At 44.4% G+C, this 20,431-nt stretch overlaps 1 protein-coding gene across 1 annotated transcript in view; it reads left to right on the forward strand.

The window, feature by feature from the left end:
* The window catches only part of NEDD9 (neural precursor cell expressed, developmentally down-regulated 9), a 44,922-nt gene that overhangs the window by 12,726 nt on the left and 11,765 nt on the right, over positions 1 to 20,431 (forward strand). The window contains exon 2 of the mRNA XM_045551768.1: positions 5,506 to 5,952. Within this exon, the coding sequence (XP_045407724.1) occupies positions 5,506 to 5,952 (447 nt within the window). The remainder of the gene's footprint in view (positions 1 to 5,505; positions 5,953 to 20,431) is intronic.

Raw genomic sequence — 20,431 nt, forward strand, 5'->3', positions numbered from 1 at the left:
GCGCTCTGTACCTGCAGTCCTGGCCAATTGTACAGTGCTTTCTTCCCGCTCCTCAGACATTGCTGGGGAACCAGGAACAGCAGAACCCAAACATTCTGGCAAAGTATTTGAATTGCGCTCTGTCACCTACTGCCAGAAGCAGATTGCTACGCTGAGGGAGAAAGGCTCTTAAAAGAGACCATTGTGTTTAATCTCACGGGGATGGCCAGTTCCTCTTGGCCTTCCTGTTTGCTCAGTAGTTGTGAACACAGTTTCAGGGGGGCCAGGCTCCCCATCTGCGTCATCACCCTGTTTTAATAGGGAGGGCAGGCACTTTCCTGCTTACTGTCTCTCTTATTCTCTGGCTGCGAGGCTTGAACGACTTGGACGGGCCATTTATCTTTCTGGTTAGTTCATCTTCGTCACTTCCACCTGAAAATTTTAACCAAATGTCTTGCTGAATTCTCTAAGTAAAACAGTTTCACCCTCCCTGCAGAGAACCAGGAAATCAGAGTCCAGTACCCATTTCAATTTAGCAAACATTTAATGAATATGTATTTTTTCTCAGACATTGAGCTAAAGTTCTGGAAATACAAAAGGAATTAGACAGCATCCCTGAACTTAAGGAGTCCATACTCTTGAATGGAGCAGTCCAAGCCGTGCTGTAAAGAAATAATACGACAGAGAACTGGGAAGGGAAACACACAGGCAGGCTCGGGAAAGATAACCATTCTGGTTATATGGAAGACAGGTTTTGAGGTGGGAAGGGGTTGAATGCAGGAAATCCAGTTGCAAAACAATTGCTGTGCTCCAGGAAAAAAAAAAAAAAATTCTGAGGACCTGAATTAGGGGTAGCAGTGAGGGTCCAGCTGATTGGGTTTCAGGTCATGAAAAGACTCAGCAAAACTTGGAGGCTGCCAGTGTGTTCACCAAGCAAGGCAAAGCAGGAGAAAGAGGTGTGTGCACTTGCTGAGTTAGAGATAAAGATGCGCATTAGACCTGCGCTGCGGTCCCCAAACCCTGGGCCGTGGACCAGTACCACCCCACCCCCACTCCTGTCTGTGGAAAAATTGTCTTCCATGAAACCGGTCCCTGGTGCCAAAAAGGTTGGGAACTGCTGCATTAGACAGTTGGAAATGTGCAGAGGAAAGATGTAGGCCTGAGCTATGGATTTAGATATTATCTGTGTGTTCAGATGCCATGGCATAGACTAGGTTTCCTGAAGAAGGCAGGCATATAAAAGAAAAGAGAAATGTGCAAAGTAAAGATCCCTTTGGACTATGATCACTTAGGGGATGGGGAAGAAGGAGGATGAGTGGTCAAGAGAAGGAAAACTAGGAAGTGGTATCATGGAATCCCAAAGAAGAGAGTTTCAAGAAAGCGTGGGGTGGGGATCAATGCGAGATGCTACTACAGTTAGGGTCCCCTCAGAGCCACAGCTTTTGTAGCATGTGTATTTGACTTCGATAAATTCTCTTCCTAATTCTGGACCTGGCGACAGGACGCCCGAATTCTTGTCCCAGATCTAAGACTTTCTTGCCAGGTGACCTGGCAAATCATTAACTTCTTGGGCCTCATTTTTTGTCGTTTGTAAAGTGGAAAGGTTAGACTATAATTGTTTAAAGTTCCTTCTGGCTTTCAAGTTCCGTGCCCTAACTGTTTTGGTGCTCTGCCAAGCTCTCACTGCATTTCTGACTGCCAGTCTCTGGCCGCCAACCGTCCAGCCGGGTATAGAATTACACCGCTCTCTTATCTCCCCGTGGTTTGTTTCTGTGTTGACCTTCCCTACCCTGGAGATAAATATCCAAGGGGGTGAGAGAAAGAGATCTTAAATAGACAAACTCCTTTTCTCTGGTGTTTCTAAGATACTCAGATAATCAGTTTCTGACTTTGTGGCCTCAAGGAATCACACCTTTGCACTGAAGGAGAGGGTCCCTCTACCTCCTTGACCGAGGAATTAACTCTTGATTTGCCTACTTATGTGCACTTTTGAATGAGATGCTTTGTGTTCCAGGCGAAGGCAATTTGGCTGTCTTCTTACTGAACTCTTGCCCCAACAAAGTATTTTCAGTAGCCAAGCTCTGTACCCATGTCTGTCCTACTTTCTGATGTCAGAATCTGTTGGGATTTATCCAGTAATATTATTATTTTGTCTCTGAAGGTCTCTTGAGTGCAACCAATAGTTTTATCATTGCTGCTTGTAGGCAGATACTCAACAAGAGTTTGTGGTAACCGGAACTCATTCATAATTCAGAAAAATATTGCTTTGGAAGACAGTTCTTTTGAAATGTAATTGTGAGTGAGAGAAATATCAGATATGTGTAAAAAATATATATAAAATCATTGGTAGAATAGAACCAACCCTGTACTGAGGATTGAGAGAGGACACAGGGTGCAGGGAGCCTGGAGCTGAGGGACCACCCGGTGACACCGGCTCACTAAGTCTCAGGCGATGTTACCGTACTTGCCTTGAACAAACGCATTGAATCCTGACAGCAAACCCATGAGCCGTGGGCTGTTATTCTCATGCTCATTGTGTGGGTGAGAAAACTAAGGCACAAAGGAGAGAAGTCATCTGCCCAAGTAACACAGGAATTGGGGGACCCAAGACCCCAAGAATCCATTTATTCCACAGATATGAAAAGAAGAATTAGTCATCTTCAGAACTTTATTATATAGTGGGATGGAGCCCAGTTAGAAGGACACTGTGTAGAGGAACTAAGGCAGCTTAGCATTCTGGAAAGATAATTGAACCAAAAAACCACCAATCTTTCCATCTCTGATTGGCCTTGGGCAAACGATAAACTGGACTCCCCCGAACTGTTTCCTCATTTGTAAAACGGGGACCTTGTGTCCAGGTGATCTGTAAAGTGTCTCTGGAGCGGAAACCTTCTGTTTAGGAGAGTGGCTCCATACACACGTTGGCTCTCTGTAGTTTGTACAGACATTAAATAACTCAAACTCCTGTTCAGCCACAGCTGAGAATATCTATTAGAGGGTGACTAGGTGTCAGGCTGGGACTGGGGGCTGGGCTACCAACCGCCATGCCAGGCTCTCTGTCTGAGTCCTAATCTCTGTGGGCAGAGGGTAGGACTGCGGGGAGTCTGGACAACCAGTGAGGAGAACTCCCCCGGGGTGCCCGCACTAGCATGGACCATTCTGAAAGTTCCCCCTGAGACGCAGCTGCTGAGGCTGGGGTAGAAACATTAGCATACTGCTCACCAGGTGCTGGGAGGTCACTGGGGCAGGAGACAAAGAGTGACTCTCATGTGGGGGTTTCTATCTGCTGCAAATCAGGCACGCCCACGCTCTATTTCAGTGCCTCATGGTGTCCCCGGAGTTGGAGGCGACCCAGCTCCAAATGCCATCAGCTGATTTCTGCCAGTTAGGTCTGCAGCCCTTGGCCTTTCTACTGTTTTCTATTTCTCTTCTTTCCCTTCTTTGTAGCCAGTGCAATTGCACAGCTATCAACCCTCCGCTCCATGGAACTGGCCCTGACCCTGTTACTTCTGATTTCATCTAGGGCCTTCCTTCCCAGCCAGTCCCAATTGTTGAATGGGCCCAGGAGAAAGGGACACAGACCAGAGTGGTCAACTCTCTCTCCCGCCCCATAATCTCGATACGACTCTGCCGGAGTTGTTTCCTGGAGATCATTTTGGTACAAAGGACCAGACTCTTGTCCTCTGTAACTCTATGACTTTTCTTTTAAATTACAGAACACCCAAAAGATGGAAGAAGGGAAGCAGAGGAGATTTTAGGATTATGGCACCATCCTTAAAGGGTTCCACAAACCAGGGTAGAATGCTACCTGTTTTTATCTTCGCATGCGAACTTTTAATTATTAGAAGAAACCCAAAGCTTCCTGCTAAGTTAAACCTTTACCTGAAAAACACACTCCTCAGTTTCCCTTTAGCTTCCCTGATGCTCACCTGTCTGTGTCCCATGTTTCCTGGATCTCATAACTGCCAAGAAAAAGGACTTCAGCCTTATTCTTAAAGAGTATCACAAAGCTTCCCCCTTTCCTTAAGTAGCTGACTTAGAGGAGCCGGGCTCACACTGGTGGACTTGGACCCTTCCCAGCTACTGACCCGAGGGCAAAGCCCTCACATGGCACAGCAACTTCAGGGTGGGGAGTGACACACAGTGCAGGACCTGTGGCTACGGGGCTGGGACGGGGGCCATGATTAACGTATGCCAACTATAAAGAAATAAAAAAAGCACGAAGCTGAAAATATCAAGTCCACATTTCTAGAGAAGAAAACAGGAGTCAAAAGGCCAAATAACAAGAGCCCCCAAATTCCACAGATATATTATTTTGTGAAATAAAGTCACGAACCTGCTCCATCCAATCAGCACTCCTTTCTCCCATAAGTGAGCCCCAACACAACGACCTTAAGTGCATCCAAACATTTTAATAAAGCACTAGAGAGAGCACTTTGAGTTTTCCAAGTGCTTGCAATGAATTTACAACATTCCCTGACTCCTCTGTGCTCTGGGAAGGGGGCAGGCATGCGGGAAGGGCTGCCCGCGTGCTGGGAAATATTACTAACGGCAAGAAATGAAATCTTCTGAGCCTTTGAAAGGGTTCCAAGAATGTCAGCACATACTGGCTGCCCACTCTCCGCTGAATGCCTGCTTTGGCCGTCTGCTTAGTACTGAATGTGCCAGACAGGCCTTCATACAAAGACAGAGAGTGTTTTGGGCCCATGAAAGGAGGGGAAGGCACAGCCTTTCAGATGTGAATGGTGAGATTCAAGAAGTAGGCGATAAAGAAGGGTGAAGGGAAGCCCTCAGGAAAGGTATGAGTAAAAGACCAAAAGAGAAAGAGTTGGCATCTGCCTGTGTGCTAATAAATTCCTGGTAGCTCCTGCCTGGAGATGTAGACCACTGTCACACTGTCACTCTGTGCTCCATGGTGACTATTATGGCATGTCCATTGCTTATATATTCTCCTCGTATCCAGGGACCTCTTGATCATCTGAGAATAAGATTTTTCAAGCCCTGCCAAGGCACACATAAGTGTACTTTTGTTTACATTTCAACACCGAATATAAATGCCATTTGTACTGTGTGTTATTTGAGATTTGCTTTCACTCTTTTTACCTCCATTATATGAAAAAAATCGAGACATGTCCCTTGTAGTACATCTGACTATCTTGGAATATTTTTTCCCCCTTAAGCTCACTTTAAAAAAGGAAGAAAAATGTTTGGTGTAGTGAACCATTCTCTAACTCTTTAACAGTGCTGCTCATAATTCCTTGGCACAGCATCTACTGCGAGAGGAAAGAACTCTTCTGGTGTTCTGAGCTTTTCCAAGGAGGCAGTCTGATGTCATTGGTGGCAGACACAGTATGTATGTATCTGTCTTTTGTCTGCACCATCTGTTTTTCTCCTTACGGGCCATTGTTCAGATTTATTCTTCTCTTTTTCCAGGAAGTGTGCCTGTCTGTAAGAGGATGGGCTTTAGGTGCTAAAGGGGCTGAGCTACTATTCTAACATGATTTTACTCTGTTCTTTCCTTCCTAGAATCTTATGGCAAGGGCCTTATATGACAATGTCCCGGAGTGTGCTGAGGAACTGGCCTTTCGCAAGGGTGACATCCTGACCGTCATAGAGCAGAACACAGGAGGGCTGGAAGGCTGGTGGCTGTGCTCCTTACACGGTCGGCAGGGCATTGTCCCAGGCAACCGGGTGAAGCTTCTGATTGGTCCCATGCAGGAGACCTCCTCCGGTCATGACCAGCCTGCTTCTGGACTGATGCACCAGGCTGTTGGCCAACAGAAGCTCTATCAAGTGCCAAACCCACAGGCTGTTCCTCGAGACACCATCTACCAAGTGCCACCTTCCTACCAAAATCAGGGAATTTACCAAGTACCCACTGGCCATGGCACCCAAGAACAAGATGTATACCAAGTACCACCCTCAGTACAGAGAAGCGTTGGGGGAACCAGTGGGCCACACTTGAGTAAAAAGGTAAGTAAGTGACTAACTGAATTTTTGTTCCTATTTTATGTTCCCAAAATAATAACTTGAAACTGCCAAGAAGTAAATATAATGAGTACCCTAGGTCAGGCATCATTTTTGCATGATTTTGCCATTCATTGGTTAGCAAAACTTTCTTGAACCATGACGTGTCAAGTACAGTTGATCCACAGCCTTTATAAGTTCTGGTGTCACTCTGGGTCAGATGGATCATCACATTGTTTCTCTCCATCTTTCTGATAGATATGCTTCTAGACCTAGCTTCTGTGCTCAAATAGTTTCCCATCTTTTCCATTTCTTCATTGAGCAATAAAGGCACCAAATCTTGTACAAGCACAATGATGCAGCAAGGATCCTCCTTTGGCCAAAGTTGGATCAAGCCCCCATAGGGCTGGCTGGACAAAGGGCCACCAGGAATAGAGACAGCAAGAAAGCCGAGAGTAGGTCATGCTCGCCAACTTGTTCTGTGGAGTTTTCAGCTTAAATTTTGACTCATTTAAAACACATAGATACTAGTGAATTTGGAACGAAGTCAACGTCCTGTCCTTCAAGTAATTCCTATAATAACAGCTGAGGCAGTGGGTGAAAATAGTGACACTTGGAGATTTAGGAAGGCATCAAATTAAAAAAAAAAGTGTGAGAGGACTCTTCAACACCCTAATCCCAAATACCATAGCAATTTGGGGTAAATAGAAATGTATTAATTGAATAATGAATGTTGAGCATCCTGATATATTGTTGATGCTTGTGCTACAGTGAGGAATTAAAGAGCAAACAAAGCCCTGGCGATGCTTACATTGCAGTGGGGGAGATGTAAGCCACAATGGTAATGTCAGGTGGGGACTCCTGCTGTGAAGAAAGTAATGTCAGTGGGCTCACAGGGAGTAGTAGCCAAAACCAAGATGATGCTGCTATGAGTGCTACAAGAGAGGGATTTTCTCTTTCATTTACTGCCAAATTCCAGTGGGTCCTATAAGGTTTAGTGTTAAGAATGAACCAATTTAACAGCATAAGAAAATATCCCTGAATTACAAGAGGAAACACGCAGTTAGATACCAGAAGGAGCTTGACTCTCAGAAGACTAACCATAGATTTGCCCTGCCTCGAGTAAATCTATAATAATACAAACTCTGAATTTACAAACCCATGCAAATTAGGGAATATCTATTTGCATGATATTAGAATCCACTGTTGAAAAAACAAAAATGAAAAGATTTATTGTTGGATTCCTTTAAATAGCAAAACCACGAATGCATTTTCAGTCACCTTTTATATAAAAAGTATGTTTTACAAACGCTGCTCGAGAGCACGGGTTGCACAAGCCCAGCGCACGCCCGCGAGGCGCCAACGTCCTCAAGGAGTGGGGAAGAGCCCGTGTTGCCCAGGACAAGAGTCGCTGCCAGGCTGGGGCGACAGACTGAGGCGTGACCTTTCAAAGCCTTTCTTACCCCCAGAGATTTTGGATTCAAAGGGAAAACCAAACCTGGCCTCTGTCTCCAGAGGGGAGCAGAAGAGCTGAAAGGTAGAACTATAAATAAGAAACGTCTCTCATTCTTAGTGCTGGTTGTTTGCACCTTAAAAATAGCTCTGGCTCATCGGAGCCAGCGCGAGGCAGACGGGGAGGCCAGAACAGGAAATGCTTGGCTGAGAGTGGTGGGCTCTAAACTTTCATCATAGTTGATTTTGGCAGCCAGGTGACATGTTTTCCCTTTTAGACTCAACCTTTTCGGTTCCAAGTCTGAGACGTGTAAAACTGCAGACTCCTTCCCGTGGCGCGTGCGCCGCAGTCGCCCGCGGCCTTTCTCCCCGCTCCGTGGGGGGCGGAGACCGGACTCACGTGCATGGCCGGGAGCTAGGGTGACCCTCAGGCGCTCAAACTTCATGTTTCGTTTTGTTTTTTTATTTCTACGCCCAATAGGACATTTTATGTTTAGCAAAAGGCAGGTGAGTCCTGCTTCTGACAAGGACCTCTGCCAGCCCTTCCAGGGGGCCCTGTGCGGTCAGGGGCGGAGCTGGGGACCTGGCCAGGATGGGAAAGGCAGGAGAAGGGGGGTCCTGGCTCCCTCCCTGCCAAATACCAAGCGCTCCCCATGCTCCTGACCCCTTGAAAGCATCTTGGTGCCTCTGAGTCTCTAGGCTGACTGCCTCCCCGCACTGTCCCCAGGGCCACTGGCTCACACCCCTAAGAGTGAGTGTGCCTCTCCTTCCCTTCCTTCCCTCTCTCCCCTCTTCCCCACTCTTCTCCCTCTCTCCCTCCTCCCCTCCTTTCCTCTCCCTCCTTCTCTTTCTCTTCCTTCTTTCCTTTCTTTCATAGTAGAGATGGCTTAGCTGCTAAGAGGTGATTTTAACCTTCTAGGCAACTGCTTGAAAAACCTCTGTCAACATCTCCCCGGGGATGGGATCTTCTCCGTGGGTGGGAATCATACCAGTGACTTAAACCAAGGCCCAGGGAGATAATCCCAGTGCAGTGGGGATACGGCCTGGCTTTTTTTTTTTTTTTAAGTTCTCATTTTGGCAGTTTTACTGACTTGCTAAATAAAGCAGTTTGCTCATTTTCTCTTTTAATTTCCCATCTGTAAAATGGTGGTGAGCCCAGAACTAGCTATTCCTGGTAGTTTAAGCTATAGTACTTAAAAGCTATTAAACAAGAAAATGAGGAGGCAGCGGAATCTTGTTCTGAACCACAGAAGTGTAGTTTTAAAAGTTTCATGAACGTAGAACCACCCACCGAGGTAGAGAAGGTGAGTTACAATGCAGATTCCCAGGTTGTTCCCCTCAGAGGTTCTAATCCAGTAAGTCTGGGCTGAGGCCCAGGAATCTGTATTTGTCGAGCTCTCTGCACAGTTCTGGGGGAGGGTCCGGGGCTACGCTTGGAGAAACACTGCAAAGAGACCTTGAAGGGCTGGGATATGTTCCAATATGATTGTGATTCGGGACTTTCCGTAGTTCAAAATTCCCTTGATGTTGCTACAGACTGTGGGCTTCAGAAGTTTTATCTGCCACAGTTTTTTTCTACTCATGAATCACTTAAGGAAAAAAAAAAAAAAGTAAGACAGTGAATTTTGCCTTCTGTCACTTCAACTTTGCTCTCTGGGAAACTCCAGCCCCTAACCCCCCTCCTGCATCCCATCCACACTAAGGACATTCGTCACTTACTGAATCAGGATTTAGAGAAAGAAAGGCACTTATAAAATCTCCACCCTTTTAGGAAACGAGACAACATGAGAACTGTGGAAGGAGCGTGGGCTTCAGGGTTAGGCTGCCTCTGGGTTCTGTTTCTCCACAACTGGGTATCCCTTTGCAAGTTACCGTCTCCAAGCTTTGGTTTCTTCATCTGCTGAATGGGAATGATGCTAACGCCCTCGTAGGGCTGCTGTGAGCATTAAATGCCACAGTGCTTAGCATAGCAGGGGCTTAAAAAAATGAGTTCCCCTTACCTTGTTTTTCTTTCCTTTTTCAGTTTATTTTGAACTATTAATACATCAGCGCTGTTTCTTGCTATATGCCAGATGTACAAATACTTCATTACGAGCAATATGCTGTACCCTTTGAGTATATAGCTCTCTCTTTGGTTCTACAAGAATTCTGCAAAGGGTGGAAAAGAACTCTCAAAGTTATCTGGAAACTATATACACTGACAACTTAATTTCATTGGTCTTTTTCACTCTGGGTTTTGTGTGCAAGGCTGTTTTATCCATTAGGCATTGTAGGCAGAATGCCCAGGGCCTACGAGAATGTTCGAGAGCTGAATAAAAGGTCTTTTGGCTCCAAAATGTGAAACAAAAACTGTAAAATAGAAATTAATAAACATTTAGACAAATGTCTAAGAAACAGTATCAGGTCAACCTTGTTAATTTTTAAATTTAGGGCTCATAACTATTTCATTCCATTTGAAAATAATTTGTAGGTTAGGTTTTTCTCACTTTGCAAAGCTTTCTAAATATGCATCGTGACTGCCAAAAACTCACAGGCAATTCTAAATTAAAGGAGTTACTCACAGTCAAATAATTTGAAAAGCTGAATTACAAAAGAAGAAAAAAGTTTTCAATTTTTTAAAAGCAAAAATTCCCCTTAATATGGGAGTATGGTTTGGGGTGAATGAAGTCTCCAAATGTCCAAAAGCTGAAGGCCTCCAAAGTTCTAAAATAGCCTCATTACTCTGCTTCAGAGATCAGTGAAACTGCCACCTGGGTTCTTCCATTTCATGCCTGGTCTGTGTTTTTCTGATACTGCTTTTATTATTAGACCTGTTGCTTTTATTCTAACTGCTGGATTGAGATTTGCTTTGCTGCCTTTGGAGATCAGTGTTGGGCTAAATTATAAGCTCTGTCAAGGCAGAGGCCACAGCTACCTCTTGACTGCTCTAGGCAGCCCAATGAATAAATAAACAAGGTAGAAGCCAGAATCGAAGTATTACATTAGAGTTACCCTCTACATAAGCTACAAGGTGGTTCTGATCTTATCACACATACACCATGGCACAATGTTCAAAGCCCATGGTCCAACTCATTGCCACCTGGTATGAGAGGTGTCAGATTATATACAGTAATTTCCCCCCTGAAGGGCTTTTGAAAATGTCACCACCTGTTTCCTGTAATTGTAACTATCTATGCACAATAAATGAGCCCCTGAAGCAAAGCGTAATTGATGTAAAGTTGGGCTTGTCTGAGGGTTTAACTTCAGTGCATTTTGCCCAATTTAGACAAGACTGGTTAACTCTTCTGTGGTCACCTGAAGAGGAGAAGTAGGCTTTCTCTACTGAGGAGCAGAGCTTGCTTTGCATATGCTATGATTTACTTAGAATGCCCTAGTCCTCTATTCTGCCTGTGAACTCCTAATCAGTCGTTTTTTCAATTTTGTTTGTTTGTTTGGGTTTTTTTTTTTTTTTTTTTGAGACAGAGTCTCGCTTTGTTGCCCAGGCTAGAATGCAGTGGTGTCATCATTGCTCACTGCAACCTCCAACTCCTGGGCTCAAGTGATCCTCCTGCCTCAGGTCCCTGACTAGCTGGGACTACAGGCATATGCCACCACACCCAGCTAATTTTTCTATTTTTTGTAGAGACAGGGTCTCACTCTTGCTCAGGCTGTTCTCAAACTCCTGGCCTTGAGCGATCCTCCTGCCTCAGCTTCCCAGAGTGCTAGGATTACAGGTGGGAGCCACCACGCTCAGCCCCAATCATTCTTTAAAATCCACTTCAAGGTTCATCTCCTCTGTGAAGCTTCCTCTTTGCAACCCAGCAGTTTCTCCCTCCTCTATGGTCCCAAAATACGCTGTATATTTCATTGATCTCAAGGGTGCTCAAGGGCTCTTCAAAAATGTAATGGCCTGCTAGACTGGGGCAAGTGTCGCCTTGAGGTGGCACTTGGAAAACTCAAGTCATATTAAGATTTCCCAAGACCCCATGACATCATTGTTAAGGACCATTTCCTACCTTCCAAAATGGAACACAGCCAAATGTTGGCAGGAAATGATTCAAAGGTTTTAGCCAGGTCTTTTAGGCCCATTCCTGAAAGGTAACATAAGAACCAGAAATAGATTAGCTATAATGTTTGTACCTTCTTAGACACTGAGTCATCACAAACTACACACCCGTACACACACATACATGTACACACACAGACACTCTTGGCTGCTGGCTAAGGAACCAAGGACTTCCTTTCTTGGAATTGGAGGCATTGTGAAATCTGGTTGCCCAGAGCAACACTCAGATACCAGCCAACTAACTGCTATATATTAGCGGTATGACTTGTCTATCAACAAGTAAAAAATAGATTTAGAGGAAATGAAAGCTCCCATAGAAGATAAACTGTGACTTCATCTCACTTGCTTTTGTTCTGTGCCTCCTACACATACACACCCCCACCCGCCCCACCCCCAACACACACACACACACACACACACACACACACACACCTGTAAAAATACTTCCAGAGCAAAGAGTACCTCTGGTCTGTCCACTTACAAACTCAGTAAAGTACAACTATGTTCCAGAATTGTGCATCTCTATATAAAGATAATCCTAGTTTAAACGAACTGTTCTCTTCAATATGTGGCTTTGGGTGCTATGCGGAGAACTGAACTTTCACCTAAAATCTCTCCCTTGAAGAATCAAGATACATTTTAAATCTTACACAAAATTGGAGGTCATGCAGCACTTGAAGAGCAGGATTTTATGAGCTCACTTTGAAAATGAGAAGTGTCTTTTCCAAGACAAGTCACCCACACCAATGCAATGAGCAAACTGTAACACCTCCTTAAAAATGAACAAAGGCCCTTTTTGTTTGGTCAATGTCAAAGCCTTCAAACTCAGTTGCACTTTGTTATAAAGCTCATAGATAATGTATATTTCTAAGAGTGCATTAGTAACTTCTTATAAACCCACACCAAAGCGAAGAGAGTTTAAGCTTCCTTTTTCCATGATTTCATGCTAAGTGGTTGTGCTTATCAGAGTGAATAGGTAAGAGACTGTGTATAATATGATGTCTAGCTAAGTGGATAACTCTTTTTTTGTGAGAGAGAGAAAAGAATAAATTTATTTACTTTATTTCATAGTAAAACAGATTTAATATTGGTCGAACCCATCTTTAAATAGAGACTTGCTTGAATACATTGTACAAAATGCAGAGCTAGAGACTGTCAGCTGTCAGAAGCACTGGCTTCTAAATAGTTGAGCTGTAAACCTAGCTGTCACGATAACTTCTAGAGAAGTGTGCCGCTCCCGTGTAAGGAGGACAGGTGCGACTCACACAGAACAGTGTGTCTTCCTCAAAAGCTGGATGAAACTCCAGTAACATTAAACACTACCAAGGAGTCTTCTCTCTAAAGTGTCCCTGCAGCACATCAGTTTTTTGAAGCAAAGAAGTCTTTAGCAATGTCATCATCACATCTGATTTATTTGAATAATTTTTGTAATATTTGGTTTTCTTAAAGCATGGCACACCTGAACCGGTTATTTATAGGAATAGTTTTTGTTTTCAAATCTACCACCAATCGTCTGTGTAGCCGTTAGTGGTGTTATTAAGTTACTTACTACTTTCATCTCATTCTGCAGGATAGTTTTAGAACTACAGAGGGGGGTGACTCCAAGTGCCTTTGAGCCTGAGCTCCAAGTTAGGGACGTTAGAGACCGAGTATCGTCTGAGCCTCTCAACAAGCCTCACAGCCTTCACTCTACAGAGGAGGGAACTGAGGTCTGAGAAGTCAGTTAACTTGCGGAAGAGGCCGGATGGATACTTGAGCCCACGTCCGTCTGAGTCCACCACTAATGATTTTTACATCCCAACTAATGGGTGATATTGCCAAGCCCTAAAAGAAGAGGGGATATTTAGACACTTCATTAGCAGTTTGGGTGCTAAAAAGCATCCTGTTGGCCAGGAAGGATTAAGTTGCTTACCCAAGGCTCCTGCCTCAGATCCAGGGAGTAGCCTGAGGGAATCCAAGTTAAGGACCGTGCAAGCTCCTGCCACCCAGCTGTAGTGGTCAGTTTCAGAGCAGGCTGATCCAAAAGTCCTGAGCAGGTCATCAGGGTGATGTCAAGACTGTGGTACCACTGAGAACGTTGCTATGTTGGCTTTCTCTGCTATAGAGAAAGACTGTCTTTTCAAATGACTTCAGTTTACTCCAAACAGATAACTTCATTTAACCAGATGTAGTTAAAATCACCCAGAATGGGCTTGCAGGTGAATGGAGAACCTTAAAACATAAGTTACTAAGCTTTCAAGTTGTGCTTCTCATTAAGGAAGTAACTTTCTTTGAGACTATTTATTTGTGAAATTGGAAAAGTAGTAAATGTCTAAGCGTGTACCTAGTGCAGGTCACAGGATATTGAGGAAAGGACACTGGACTGCTGCTGGCCCAGCTAACCGAGGGTCCCCTTCGCTTCTCTGCCATTAACAGGCTGAGTAACTCGCTGCCCTTTAGTTCCCTCAACTGTAAAACGGCGAGTTTTAAGCTGAATGACCACTAATGGTCTTTGCTAAAATTTTATGATCCGGATGTCCTTATCTGATTCTTTCTCCGAATCACTTGAAAAGTTTAATAAAATAACCTGACCTCAAGAGTCTTTTAAAAAAAAGAAAAAGAAAGAAAAGACACTCAAGCATAGACATCAATTTCAACAGACCCCTAAGTGTTGGCAAATCCTTCCCATCCTTCCTTTAGGATCCAGCCCACCTTCCTGTCCAGAAACACAGTGTCCTTGAAAAGACAGCCAAGCCCAAAGACGGCAAGAGGAGGCAGGGACACAGGCAGGTGGGGGTCGGGTGTGCTGAGCCAGGAGGAATCAGTGCTCCACAGACACAGGTCCTGCACCCAAGAAGACTTCCAGAGAGTTCCTCATTATGAAGAACTCTCATCCCTGCTTTGTTACTGAGAGCTAAGAAAGCACTTCATCCTGGAACACACTGTTTTCTGCCCAGTTTCCTCTGTTTAATCCGCTTAGATTTTGCAAAGGATTTTGTAGGTCTGGTATCGCTCCACATGACAGCCACCATGGGAGCTGGCGCCCAGTTCTGCCCCATGAATGGTTTGGTTTGCCCCATCAGCCATGGCATTTTTTTCCTCCCAACTAAGCTAGGAAAGGTCTTCTATTTAGGAGGAAATAATACCAATAAGCATTTGGGTCCCCAAATTCTCACCCCTTACCTCTTTTCCGTAGTCATGAAAGGGCAGTCTGTGGGCATCTGTCTAAAATCCGTTTCGAACGCTAGATTTAGCGCTTAGTGTCCTGTTGAATTTATTTGGACATGAAAAGAGCCAAAATGCTCGTGCCTTTTATAGTTTTCATTCAAAGAACATTTCGGTCCATGCGACATAAAAAATGGCTTTGTAGTACCCAGCTTGTCACGGGCTGTATTTGGCTTTGTCCTGAGAAAGACCTCAACCACTTGAGGAACCCAGATGTCATTTCCCGTCATGTCCTTTCATGTTAAATGCTCCTAGCTGCTCCCTGGCGCTTGGTCACTCCATAACTAAATATTGCTTTAGCACTCGCCACACAAAGAGCTTCCTGAGAGCAGCAGGGGAGACAGGGTAGGGGCTGAACAATCCAGGCACTGTTTCCATGGAGTGCTTTGCCTCCCAATGCTGTGTCAAATGCAAGTGACCCAAGAGCACTGCTCCACTTCTGAGCTTTAGGTTGTGTGACTTTTTCCTGGTTTGGGGAAAGAGGCTGGCTGTGATTTAGATGCAGCTAGCAAAAAGTTTAGTTCTAGCATGAAATCAGACATCAAAATGATTTTGAAGGAAAGTAAATCACTTCTCAAAAATACAGGGGAAAAAAAAATCTTGGTGAGCACCAAGAGAAGCATTAGGAAGGGTTAACCATGGATGTGGCTCATGAGGGTGTATTTTTAAGGCAGACTCAGTTTTCATTATATTGTTGCTATGCGAGTAAATAAATGAGCTCACTGCTACACCCTAGCTGGGCAGAGAGAATTTATAGAGAATTAATAAATCCTGGGTAGGCTTTTCCTCTGGTCATAGAAAAGCAACTAGTAATCTTGGATTTTAAACAGACAAACCTCTATAACTTTACAGTTTATGAAAATTGGATCCCAGTTCTAATGGGCAGGCAGTGCTAATGGTGATGTTTCTATTCCTAGGGTTTTCTTTAAAGGGAAGGGGTCAAATAGTTCATTTAAGACAAAGAGGTTATTATAAAACCTAATAAATACTGCGGTGGCTCTGTTAATGCTTTTTAAGGGTGTTTAAGTGAAATAAGTCCTTTCCAACAGGCAGATTTGGAAATATAAATACTCTTGTTAATGCATGAAACCCAAAGAGAGATAATATAAATAAATCAGGGTCTGCCGGGGGCAGAGATTAGAGATAGACAGGAAGCAGGCTAATTTCACTTTCCATGTATGCCAAGAAAAATGCAAATATATGACTGCTAATCAGTGAAACGTACTTTTGAATTGGGACATTCCTAGGTCCTATTAATGGCAAGGCTATAAATCTGTAATCATTATGGCATAGGGGCACTTTGTAACGTCTCATCAATTACCCGTTATGTTTCCTGAGCACCACCTGGGTTACCTCATTCCCAACTAGGCCTTAGGGCAGAACACCAGAAGCTGGTTGGTTACACATATTCCTGCTCTGCTAGATTCATGGGTCAACGCTGTTGGTCAGTAATCAAGGCATCATCTAGATATCGGAGGCAAAGGATTGTGCAATTCAGACCGTTGCAAGTGTTGCTAGAGACTTAGACACAAAATTATGGGACACAGAAATTAGGACAAAATTTCTGTGTCCTACAATTCTCTTGGAAGAAAAACCCTTCCAAGTAGGATTTCTTATTATTTTTAAAAATTTTGTTAAAATTATAGACAATTATATTTTTGTGATTTTATAATTTCTGACACATACAAAGATAGATAGATGCACAGATGGATAAGTAGATAGTTAGATAATGTAGAACTTTGAATAATAGTAAGTCACTAGAGCGTGACCAATGCTGTTGCAGTTATCTTGTTCCTCCCCATCCTGTCTCTGTCTCTCATCCATTCCACCCACTCTTTCTTTGAAAGAGTAGGGTTTTTCTGATTCCTTTTTTACTGCTTTGTTCTTACTTAGGGTTGCTGGTAGCCTATGGAAGGAGGGAAGGAGGGAGCTGCCCTCGTGATAACTGTGATAGTGCCAATGCTGGTACGGAGCAGCGTAAAGTAAGAACCCAAGTAACTCTAGGACCAAAATATCTTATCACTTACTGCTTTGATTTGAAATTCCCAGTGCCTTTTGGAGTCCAAACAAGAGAGTATTGGAGGAGAGAGATAGAAGTCGTGATGAGTAGGTGGGCAGCAGGGCTGGCTGGCATCAGAAGGAAACACAGCAGAACACGGCAGGAGGTGAGGCTCGCTGGGGACCGGGGGACTTGGCTCCGTGAATGGCAGCAGTCTGCTTCCTTCCCGCTTCCCTTGGTGCTCCATTGAGCTAGCAGCACACAGCTGAGAAGCTGAAGTTCTGCCAACTGCATGGCCTCTGCTGCTGCTGCCTGCCCCAGTCCTAGGCACCGAGCCAGTTCTGTGTGAAGAGGAAGTGGATGCCCAAGGAAAGAAGCACCCCAAGTAGACTTGTGGACACTTTGGCACAAGTGACACCATGTGAACAGAAGTCGCCTTGAGAGGAAATACTTTGCTTCTAAACATTCCAGAGAGATGGGTACTGTGCCCTACTTCTTGGTGAACCCTGACTGTGGTCTTCCCCTGAAAAGGCCTCATCTGATGAGAATTTCAATACAGTGTCCTGAGTTTGGGGCCTTGCCATCTTTCTCTTGGATAAAGATCTTTGTCCCTAGGCCTTACAGAAGCACATTTTCTCTGAGGTTTTCCATTGGAGTGTCTTGGGCTGCCCTGGTGATAACTGTGATAATGCCAATGCTGATATGAGTAGCGTAAAATAAGAACCCAAGTAACTCTAGGACCAAGGTATCTTATCACTTACTGCTTTGATTTGAAATCCCCATTGCCTTTTGGACCTCACTTATACATTTGTGAAGATACTTTATACATTTGTGAAGATACTTTATACATTTGTGAAGATTAATTTCTTTCTGACTTAAATCTAAGAATGATTACATTTTGTTTTCTCCCATGGTTGAGTCATGAAACATTTTGAAAGCAAACAGCCTTGAGATCTGTGATTATTAAGATACAAATAACATCCTTATCATATTAGAAAGTGAGCAGGGATTGACTGTTGTTTGTCTTGTTCCTAGTCTTGTCTCCTGCATTCCTGGTTATCTTGGATTGTGTGTTGGACATTGTGTTTTGAAAATATTTGTAGAAGTAATTTAAGGCCTCTAAAAATGTTCTCTAGCTCCAGAGAGAATTTTGTTTCCATCTGCCAACCTCATATGCACACATAAATCTAACTTCACGCTTTGAGATATTCTGGGCAACCTTGGTGACTTAAAGCCTGGCTTCAGCTTATGCAAGGGTGGGCTTCCATCCAGTCAACCCTCACTACTGGCTGCAGTCCTCAGGGTCCAAACACAACGTGGGGGGTGGTTTATCAAGGTCCCTACCTTGGTGAGCCCTAAAATCCTAGGTTCCCCCTTATCCTGAGAAGCTGTAAAAAACACAGCATAGCCTCTCAGACTCCAGTTTCAAATCAGCAAATGCCCGTAGGGAAAGATCAGCCTCACCTCTGTGAATTCCTTCTCTCTCAAATTTTAACTTAGCAATTCTTTACTATCCTTTAACTCTTAATGCTATTGAGATCTTTTCTATTGTTTCTTCATTTTTTTTAAAGTGGTCTTTAGCAGGATGGTTAATCTGAATTACCTAGTCCATGATTTCTGGAAGTCAAAGTCCAAAGGTAAAGTCTGTATAACCTAGGTGGCAGTTACAGTAGCAATAGCTAAGGCTTATGGCTTTACTCTACGCCAGACACTTTATGTACTTCTTCTCATTTAATACTCACAATTATTGCTATTTCCATTTTGCTAATGAGAAACGGTCATGTTCTACTAGCTAGTAAGCGGCAGGGCTGGGATTTAGCTCCAGTTCTGCCTGAGTCCAGCTTATGTTGTCAGTTACTCCCCTCTTCCGACCTAATTCTTCTGATGAACAAAAGACCCAGTGGGCCATGGCCTCTGCTACCCAGCTTCTCGTGCCACAAGGCTGTCACACATCCTCAGATCTAAAGCTCATGTGACTCCTATTCCTTTATACTGTATGTTCCTTCTGATGTCAAGGTAAAAAAAGAAGGTTTGTATAGGTTTCTTTTTCCAAAACTCTCCCCCATATGTTTCTGGCTTGTGGCTAAGAAGAACCCACGTGTTCGTGTTGTGTGTGGGCTCAACTGGGGAAAAGGAAACCAGATACCACCTAGCTGCCCTCCTTGGCCTCCAGGAGTGGTTTCACCCAACTGGTGGTACATTCTTCTCTGGTTTCTGATTTCTCAAATCCACCTAACATTCACTCTGCTGTTTTGGCACCACCCTCCCTTGCCCAACGCTGCCACGCATGGCTGATAAGGGCCAGTTCTGCCCCTTGTCCCATGTGTCCACTCAATGCAGAGCTGGCTTACCGGGAAACTGAGCTTATACGATAGAGGCAGACACTTGCTCGGTACCCTTTCAAGTCCCACACCATCTTGCTTAAGAATAGCTTTGAGTTTTCCTTTAGCTCATCAATGTATTCACTCAATACCTACTATGTTCAAGGTACTGTGCTAGGCCCTGCTGTTTGTATCTAAATGAATAGGAAATGGTCTCTGACTCCAAAATGCTAAGAGAAGAGATGAGATGCACCTCAACTGTCAAACCACAAGTGATAAGTACCGTTAGAGATGTGTGGATAACAGGCTCCGTGAGTGAGTTCCGAGGAGGGAGAAATGTTATCTGTCTGGGAAAGTCTTCACAGGAGAAAGGCATTCAGCCTGGCCTTGAAAATCGAATCAAGGTTGAATGTGAGGAGTGAAAGAAGATCACCTTAGACAAAGACGCAGAGAATAAATGCTCAGATGTGTGGGTGTGCAGGGCATTGATGAAACAGCAGTTTAGTCTTGCCAAGGCTTGGAATTGCTGCAGAGCTTGGGGGCCTGCCTTCAGGAGCGTTCTGAATCCTGAGGAAGGGGGCAGAAACACACGGGTGAAGACAAAGACTGGCAGACTAGGGCCCAGAGACATGTTTAGCTTGGCTGAGATGCTGTTTTAAAAATTTGAGCCAATTTTGAAAACCAGGAGATTTCACATAAAAATCCAGATTTCTGGCTTCCCCTGGAAATTTAAACAATCTGGCGACACAGGGCGCAATGTCTACCCTCTTTCTGTAAGATGTGAGTTCTGTCTCCCCAACACTGAAGCCCAGCTTGTTTCTCCGCCACTCCCACCTGTGAGGCCCTGCGAGCATCTGAGCGTAGGACCCTTGCTGTGCTCCAGGTACACGCCCAGGGAGCCCACACATGGAAACATCAGTGAAGAACCCCACGGGCCTCTCTTCCAACTGGCCGACTCTCACACGTGTTGGTTCTCGGTGTTCCCTTGCCTCCCCTGTCCCCAAACACAGACTCTTTTCTTTAAAATTTCAGCACACATGGCCCTCAAAATTATGAGACACGACGGTATCTACAGCATCTCCCCAAACAGCTCCTGCTGCCAGAATCTGAGGCTCAACACAGTGTGAATCAAACACCCACTGTCAAAGTGAGGTTGGGGAGTGGGGCAAGCCGAGTTTGTTTTCTTGTTTTCATGTAAGCAGATTAATGAGAGAACTAACATAACCCCAGTCTTTGGACTTCTGATCACACCCAGCCAGGGCCTAGCCTTGGAGATGTATTAAAGGGACTCTCCCTCCTCTAAATATCTACAGTCTACCCTTCCATGTTTCACGGCTCTTCTCAAAGTCTCTGACTTGGTACTCTTCTGTTAGTTGCCAGGAACGGTATGCTAATGTCTGGGGAAGATCCCATTCCTCCTTGGGACAGAAAATCCACATTTGGAAAGTGCAAATCCTCTGCGGG

The sequence above is a fragment of the Lemur catta genome, chromosome 5 (assembly GCF_020740605.2).
Source record: "Lemur catta isolate mLemCat1 chromosome 5, mLemCat1.pri, whole genome shotgun sequence".
Classification (NCBI taxonomy): Eukaryota; Metazoa; Chordata; class Mammalia; order Primates; family Lemuridae; genus Lemur; species Lemur catta.